Here is an 8,345-nt window from a genome sequence, read left to right on the forward strand (position 1 = left end):
CCCTTCTCCCCAGCAATGGGAAGAGCAGAGGTTTGATGTCCCTGTTTTTAAATACTTTTATCCTTCTTTTCTTGTCTAAATAAGCACATTTGGTGGGAGCATCTGTAAAATGTCTTTATTTTAGGAGAAAGTTCCATCCAGCCTTCATTGGGCTCTGGCTGTTCCCGTGGGATGGAGCTGGCACCTGAGACAAGGCCTGGGTAAGGACCCTGCCTAGGGGTGGCTAATTAGCCCTGCCAGTGCCATCTGCTGCACCTCCTTAATTAGGCTGATGCTCACGGGTGTAAGCCAGGATCTGCTCCACTTCCCAAAGTCCCAGGGATTCCAACAGTAACAGAACCCAGGGCAGGGAATAAGGGCAGGAATGGATCCTCAGCAGGGGCTGTGGTCCCATGTCACCCCCGGGGACAGATGGCACTGCACAACGGTTTGGGACATCCTCAGAGAAATTTTATTCCAAGAAACTTAAAAAGCTTTAAACTTGAAAATGCAGCACTGAGAAGCCTTGGAGCCCCAACCCTCACCCCTGCTCTGCGTGGGACAGGTCCAAAGCACTGACTGCTCCCTGGTGGTGTCACCAGCTGTCCCTGAGCATTCCAGGGCAGGACAACACCCAGAGCTCAGGGTGGTGCAAATCCCATCCCAGGGTGGCACAAGGAGCCCACACGGACACAGAACTCAGGTGGGGGCCCAAGGTGAGACTCAATTTGATGCCATGGGGGTGGTGCTCGAGGCGATCAGAGACATTAAAAACCTGAAGTTTGCTCTCACAGATTAAAAATAGAGATTTAGAAAATGGTCACTGCCTAAAAATTGAAGCTCAGTGTTAGAATTTGCTTGCAAGAGTCTGGCAGAGCCGGGGGGCAGGGCTGGGTGCTCCATGTTTTCCACAGGCACTGGCTCACTCCTCTGGGTGTCCGGCTGCTGGGCTCTGGCCTTTTGCCTTATGGGAGGGGGAAAAAGAAAAATGCTGTTTTCAAATATGACTTAATAAGGGAGGGCTGTAAAAAGCAGCTCCTTGTCCTGGCAGAAGCAGCAGGAGCTGACCCTGCAGCCTCACCTTGGAGCTCCGGCGCCGGAGGCCGCTGCGCCCGTCCGACAGCCCCAGGCTCCTTCCTCCTCCTGCGGCGCCGGAGCTGCGGGACAGGGACAGGGACACCTTCAGAGGGGGCAAAGCCACCCGTGCTGGATAAACACAGCACAGCAGGGAGGCAGGGAAAGGGAGAGGCCCTTGCGTCTCCTCTGACTCTGGCCCAGATGCTTCAGCAGCAGAAGCAGCTCCTGTTCAGAGCCCAGGTGAGAGCAGAGTGCTCCCATGGACAGGTAATGAGGCCTTAAGCTACATTTGATCCCAGTGACCAGTGGGTCTGTTCTATTTTGAGGTAAAAACCTAAATTTGTTATTCAAAACTCAGATAAGCACCAGCCAAATTCAACTGGGTGAATCTAAAGCTCTGGAAAACCCTTTCAGCCCCAGGCAAAGGGGATCCAGATTTGCATGGTAAGAAGGCAAATGGACCAGAAGGCATTACCTTGGCTGGGCTGGAGAAGCTCTGGAGGAGCTGGAAGTGAAGGTTTCTGCCTGGAAGTGCTGAGCAGGTCTGGCTCGGGGTGCTGTCCCAGCTGCAGAGTCACCCCTGTCCTTCCGTGTCCCCTCACTGCCACTCCCCTTCCTGGGCTTGCCCCGCGCGGCCGGAGCGTCACCAGCTCTCCCTGGAGGGGACAGTGCTGCACTCCCAGCCTTGGCCACCTCCGTCCTCAGCCTGGTCCCTGCAGCAGGGCACAGCCCCAGCTTCCCAGAGCCTTCTGCGTGCCAAGGAGAAACGTCTCCTGCAGGGACAGGACACGGAGCTGAACAGGAACTTCAGCATCAGGAACCACCCCAGAGTCCACCCCAGGACCCTCAAGGACAGAGTTCCAGTGATTTAATCCTCCCCCCCTGAACCCAGACCAAGAGCAGAGGATGAAGATTTCTGAGACAGAGCAGGGTAAGAGCATCTCCCCAGCGAGCTCAGGCTGTGCTCTGCCCACACCTTGGTGCCGGATCCGTCGCCGAGCTGGCTCTGGCGATTCCCGTCTGTCCCCGTGGGGCTGGGCTGGCAGCTCCCGAGCTGCAGTGTCACCTGTGGGGCTGGCAGGGCGCAGGTCACAGTGGTGCTGCACAGAACACACAGTGAAGCTCACTCAGGTGAAAATTCCTGGGGAAACTGCAGAGCAGCAGCACTTGGGGACGTTAAGGTGAGTAGGGAATTGTGGAATCCCAAAATGGTTTGGAGATCTTAAAGCTCATCCAGTTCCATCCCCCTGTCAGGCTGGACTGGGCTTGGAGCACCCTGGGTTACTGGAAGGTGTCCCTGCCCATGGCAGGGGGTAGGATGGAATAGGCTTCAACATCCCTTCCAACCCAAACCATTCTGGGATTCTGTGATAAACTCTGAAGTTTGATCAGATCTCATTTCCAGAACAGATTTTGCTGTCCCCCAGGAGAGGAGAGGCACAGAACCAACCCAACCCCAGCTTCAGCAGTTTGCTGGGACTAGGAATGTGAATGAACCATGACACAGAGAGTGGGTGAGCTCAGCATTCTCCCATCTTGTCTGTAGCAGCAGCAGATTCCAAAGGACTCTTCCCTGGGCATGCCACTGCCAGAGCTGGAGTCTGTTCCCTACTTCCCCTCCCACCCAGTTTTACCCTTGTGCTCCTCTCTCCCCTCAGCTGACTCATCCAGGGTTCAACTTCATTTTCTGTGTGTTCAAACATTCTGATTGGGCACCTTCAGGCCCTTTTGTTTAGTTTCAGTACAAGAGCTTTCAAATTAATCCAGTACTTTTCAGGAGGAGCCTCAGTGTAGCACAACCCTCCACATGGATCCCAGAGCTTTGTGTGGCAAGATCTGAGCCAGGGGGAGCTCCCTGAATTCCTGGAATGTGCCACAGGAGCCCCTGGGACTGGGCCCATCCTTGTACCACGGGATCTCACCCACCAGAGCCTGTCCTGTTCAGTACCTGGTGATGAAAGAGAATCTCCTCTTCCAGCTGGATGCCACAGAATTCACATGGAATCATGATGTCTCCTTCTGCCTGGACAGCTTGGGGCTGGGATGAAGGGACAGTCCTGTGGCTGTTGGCCCCCCCAGCCTGCAGACCACTGTATTCCCATGGATTTGGAGAAGAACTTCTCTTACTGAACGAGGCAAAGGCACTTGCTGGGTTACACCCTGTCTGTTACACAAACAACAAGGAAAAATCACCTTTCCTGAAGAGCCAGGTGGGCACTGAAAACCACTTTCCTTGGCAAAGACCCAAATGCCAGAGTTCTCCCAATGTCACCCACACCCTTCTCAGGAACAGCCACAGAAAAGTCTTCACTGCAAACCCCAAGACACAAGGAAGACTCAAACCTGGTGAAGGATCAGATCTTCAGCAGGACACAGCTCCTCACAGAACTCGCAGGGCAACATGATCATCTCCTTGTCTGCAGGAGAAGGAAGGATTACATCCTCTGTGGAGCCTGGTAAAAACTCCTCCTGCTGCATCATGAGACCCTGGGGTGCCATTTCTCCTCTCAGAACAAGCTGCACTCCAGGTTTCCTCCAGATCCTCCTTCCCAACATTTTTACTTCCACAAGAACCTTCCCCACCTGGGCTCCCACCATACACCAAGGTCAGAGACCCACAAATTTAATAAGCTTTTATTTCTTCACTTGCTGCTTTCCTTTAGGAGTCTCAAAATGACTGATTTTTGACTTTTTAAAATACCTAGGTAACGTTTAACATTCCCAACCCAAATTTTCCTTTTCCCCTCCCCTCAAATTTAAGGGTAAAACCCACCACAACAGCGTTTATACCTATTTTGCTGTGGTTTGATGTGCTAAAAGACCCTGGAGAGTCAGAGGTGAAGATGTTGGACAGGTCTGTTCCACCAAGGTGGGCAGATTGTTCAGGCTCTTTGGTGTAGTCGTATTCCCAGAAATCCCTGGGAATGTCAGCTGCAGTATTATGGTGAGGATTATTCTCACTTTGCAGGCTGAGAGCCAACACATAGTCCAGGTCAGCATTCCAGTCTTCAGCAAGCTGGGAATGAAGGATTTCAGGTCTCTCTAGCTCATCCCCTTCAAAAGACAAATATTGTAAATTTGGGAGAACATTAAACCTGCCACCAGCAGCTCCCTCTGGACATCAGACTCAGCCCCAGGGTTTCTCCTGGAGTTCAGCATCTCCGAAGGCACCTCTAACAAATCCAGGAGGATGGAGAAAAATCATAGCCCAAATTACAGGGAGCAAGCAACCCAGTTTCATTTTTCTCAAAGCCAGGTACTTTGAGACAAAAAAAAAAAAGAAGACACCGGGCTTTAGCCCAGGCACCTCATTCCATGAGTAAATATTAACACCTGGGGCTTCTGGAGCATTCACTATCCTGTATTTCCACAGAAAGGAATCTTTAAACCTGGACCAGCTACCAAATGACAACCAGTTCTTCCTTCCTTTGTCCACTTTTTTTCACTTTTGATTTCTTTGTGCTGTTCCTCTGAATGCCCTTAAGGTTCTTGTCCTTAGGGGATTCTGTCCCTTAAAATTCTGTCTTTAGAGGTTCTATGTCTTAAGATTCTATTTTTAGGGGTTCTGCCCGTTAAGATTCTGTCTTTAGGGGTTTTGTCTTTAGGGGTTCTGGTCCCTTAAGATTCTGTCTTTAGGGGTTCTGTCCCTGCAGTCGTGTCCCTTAAGGGGTTCTGTCCCTGCAGTCCTGTCCCAAACCCCCTGTAAATCTCTTTTCCCCGCTCTGGCTCCTCCCAAGCCCACCCTGGTACCTGCTCCCCGCCGGTTCCCCGTGGCTCCACCCTCACTCCGGGAGGCCGGCGCGGTGGCGCTGTCCTTGGCTGCCCTCTCCGGTGTCTCCCGTGTCCCGCAGACCCGCGGGTGCTCCGGCAGCTCCCTGAGCAGGACGTGGCGGCCGCAGCGCCCGCAGGGCTCGGTCCTGGCCCCGCAGTAGAGCTCGTGCTCCTGGAGCTTGCTGAAGGCCAGCTGGATGTCACAGAACTGGCACAGCACGGGGCGCAGGGGGCAAGAGGATGCCTGGGAAAACACACGGGGTTACTCTTCCCATGGGGAACACAACAGGGAGTTTTCTCGGCTTTGGAGCTCTGCTGTGTCCTCAGCCACAGCCAAAGGAACAACCTCGAGTAAGCTACAACGTGGGAATGCAACAATGACATGTTGGAGGCACAAACTCGGCAGCTGAAGCTCTTCAGATGCTCAAGACATGATTTTAAATCTGCCAGGGTCACGTGGAGCTTTCTGGATTTTCCTTCTCCCCTCAAATTTAAGGATAAACCCCACCACAACAGTGTTTATACCTATTTTGCTGTGGTTTGATGTGCCAAAGGACCCTGGAGAGTCACAGGAGAAGATGTTGGACAGGTCTGTTCCACCAAGGTGGGCAGATTGTCCAGGCTCTTTGGTGTTTTAGATACAACCCAAAATCCAGTTGTATTCCATGAGCACAGCTAAAATCCACACTGGTTTTTAGGGAACACATTTACACCTCATTTACTGCCCAACAAGAACTGCTTGGACATGTTCTTTACCCACACTGAAACCCCTTCAAAAGGAGTTAAAAATAGATAAAATATGTGATATTTGCAGATGCTGCACTAATGAACAACCTGCACCAATAAAACATCATCATTTGCTTTATAATCCAAAAGCACCACACACACAGGCAGGATTAGCTACTCCCACGGTTTAGAACTGCACAGATTTCCAAAGAAAATCCTTTTTCCCTCAGCAATCAGCAGGCTGAGGTGGCAGTTCCAGAGCTGTCTCTAAAGGAGCCCACATGAAGGGAAGGGATGACATTTATAACAAGATTGTCTGTGACAGCAGCCAACTGGATTCAGAACTCAGAAAATCCCACTCTGGCCTATTTTAGTTTATTTTACAGGCTATTTTTAAAGTCTGTTTGGACAGATTGAGTTATTAAAAGTCACATAATGGCTCCAGCAGAAACATGAAACAGGAAAGGAATGAAAAAAGTCAAGTCAATCATACTTTAAATAGCTATTTTTCAACTGGCAAGGACAAAAAAATCACCAATTATCACAGATAACCCTTTGACATGAAGCCCTGAGTGGCTCCAGGACTTTAGGGCAGTTTCCAATCCCTTTTCCCAGAGGTGTGAGTTTAGGAAGCATCACTCAACACAGGATGCACAAGCCCCAGGCTGGAACCCAGGTGCTGGCTGCCAGAAAGGCTCTGGAATCAGTAAAACACCAGAGCATCCCCCAAGGGTTCAATAAGATAAAATCCACCAACCTCGTGCTCCTTCAGGAGGCTGCTTTCCATCTTCATCCTACACTTGCAGGTGACCTGCAGCAAAGAGACCTCATGAGATGAATTTCCACAGGAATGAGCAGCTCCAGAGCAGAGATGTCTCTCACCTGCACGTGTTCAGACTCAATGTGGTTCTTCATCTCAGACTTTGGGATGGAGTCGCTGCAGTAGGGGCATATTTCAATATTTCTTCTACAGTGGATTTCATGGATGATGAAATTGACTGCAGGAATGTCCTTTTTGCTGTGAGAAAGTCGCTGAGGTTACTGAGCAGAAACACACTGACAACAAATCCAAGCAGTTGCTCACAACAAAAAGGTAATGCTAAGAAAGATTTCAATGAATTCATGGTTTTAAGTGAGTAGGGAAAGGCCCAGCCAGGCCTCAAGGTTCCAGGACAGGTGGATATTAATGTGTTTAACATGCAAAAGTCACAGTGCATTCAGATAAAATCCAGGTGGATTTATTTCCTTATGTGAAAGCAAATCTTGCAGCACAAACAAGTTATCGCCAGGGATCAAGTTAATAAATTAGTCTGAGAAGATAAAAGTTTCTTCCTGAAAATAACTTGGCTCTGAGAAGTCAAACAGTGCTTTGGAAAGCAGTCAAACAGTGCCTTTTTTGTACCTGACAGATCCTGTTCCAGGACAATGGAACCATGGAATGGTTTGGGTGGGAAGGGACCTTAAAGCTCACAGGGACACTCTCCACAGACCAGGCTGCTCAGAGCCCCAGCAGTAACAACACTGCTCTGCAGCCCAAAATTCCCAATTCACCTCATTTTACCCCGAAATTCCCCAATTCACTTCATTTCTAAGATGCTCATTTTCTGTCTTGAAACCAAAGACAAAAGGACCAAAAGGAACTGAGGCACCTGGAGCTCAGTCCTTACCCCTGCCTCAAACAGGCAGCATCATTTCTACACGGATCATCCCTTTTCCAATAAATCCACTTTGAAAACACCTACATTAGTTTTATAACCTTTTGTTTGCTAAACCCACAGCCGCTCTCCCCCTGCCAGATCCCAGGGGAGATCTGCCAAAGCAACAAAGTCCAACAGCAGCGACTGAACTGCACAGACCAAACAAACCAGGCTGATGTTGCAAGAAATTGTCTGGATTCTGATGTCTCTTGGGAAAAAAACTACAGAAAATGTTAATTTCTTTAGCTGCTTGAATTCGAGACGCAATTTGTGAGGTGACTCCTCCCCAGCCACTGGGCTCTGCAGAGAGGTGTCATCAAAGAAAAACTTCCACAACAACACTGCCTGCTGATCTATCTTCGTATTTCTGCTCCTGATCCACGAACTGCTGAAGAGGAACTTGGAATCGAGTATTTTGTGTGCGTCTCGCTGAAAAGCGAGCCAGGATTTCTACCCGAAGGTTTCGGTTTCTGTTTAGTTCCCTAAGTCAGAAGGGAAATGCGACGCCCAAGCCCCCACGGAAAGGCCCCAAGGCCGTCTCCGCTATTTCACCCCGTTCTGAGGAGCTGTACCCCGATGTACCGGCGGGGTCGGCTCGGCCCAGCCCACACCGAGCCCGACCCTCACCGACCCGGGCCCCGGGCTGACCCTCACCGACCCCGGCCCCCGGCCCGGCCTTACCAGTTGCCGCAGAGCCGGGACTCGGCCGCGGGCACGGCGGCGATGGCCATGGCTCCGTGCGGTGCCCGCTCCCCTCACAGCCCCGGGCACCGGGCCCGGCCGCTGCCGCCTCCGCCCGGCGGGAGAGCGCTGCGAGGGACCGGCAAAAGCGCGGTCCTGCGGGGATCGCTCGGGGGTGCCGGTCCCGGGTCCGCCGGCCTGCTGAGGGTCGGCTGAGGGTGCCGGTGTCCGGTGCCGATCTCCGGTGACCCGGCCCCGATCTGTGTCGGTGGCCCGGCCCGAGTCGGGTCAGGTCAGGTTAGTTCAGGTCAGGCGAGGTGGGTGCCGATCTCTGACGCCCCCGCCCGTGGAGGTGTCGGTGCGCGGTCCGGTGGCAGTACCGGTGCCCGGTGGCTGCCGGTGCCCGCTGTGTCC

At 51.8% G+C, this 8,345-nt stretch overlaps 1 protein-coding gene across 2 annotated transcripts; it reads right to left on the bottom strand.

Annotated features, from left to right (window-relative positions):
- Positions 1-428: 428 nt before the first annotated feature.
- Positions 429-8,345, bottom strand: TRAFD1 (TRAF-type zinc finger domain containing 1). Of its 2 annotated transcripts, XM_059863434.1 has the most exons (11): positions 7,932-8,343; positions 6,436-6,571; positions 6,311-6,364; positions 4,807-5,071; positions 3,847-4,110; positions 3,400-3,473; positions 3,005-3,220; positions 2,033-2,156; positions 1,532-1,829; positions 1,061-1,136; positions 429-943 (listed from the first exon to the last, which is right to left on the bottom strand). In XM_059863434.1, exons 1-11 carry the CDS (start codon positions 7,979-7,981, stop codon positions 902-904), a joined length of 1,599 nt encoding a protein of 532 aa, XP_059719417.1. In that variant the 5' UTR covers positions 7,982-8,343; the 3' UTR covers positions 429-901. The 2 variants fall into 2 exon arrangements, with proteins under 2 accessions (XP_059719417.1, XP_059719416.1); XM_059863433.1 differs by lacking the exon at positions 1,061-1,136 and having other exon boundaries at positions 7,932-8,345.

Source organism: Haemorhous mexicanus, chromosome 19, assembly GCF_027477595.1.
Source record: "Haemorhous mexicanus isolate bHaeMex1 chromosome 19, bHaeMex1.pri, whole genome shotgun sequence".
NCBI classification, from domain to species: Eukaryota; Metazoa; Chordata; class Aves; order Passeriformes; family Fringillidae; genus Haemorhous; species Haemorhous mexicanus.

What these genes read in the sequence shown, in the direction of transcription:
- TRAFD1 (XM_059863433.1), bottom strand. Translation starts at nt 7,981, where the DNA reads ATGGCCATCGCCGCCGTGCCCGCGGCCGAGTCCCGGCTCTGCGGCAAC. An exon ending in ATCAAACCACAGCAAAATAG is followed by an intron (nt 3,474 to 3,846) that starts GTATAAACGCTG and finishes CTTCTCCTGCAG; the next exon opens with ACAAGGAGATGATCATGTTG. An exon ending in AGATTCTCTTTCATCACCAG is followed by an intron (nt 2,157 to 3,004) that starts GTACTGAACAGG and finishes TGTTCTGTGCAG; the next exon opens with CACCACTGTGACCTGCGCCC.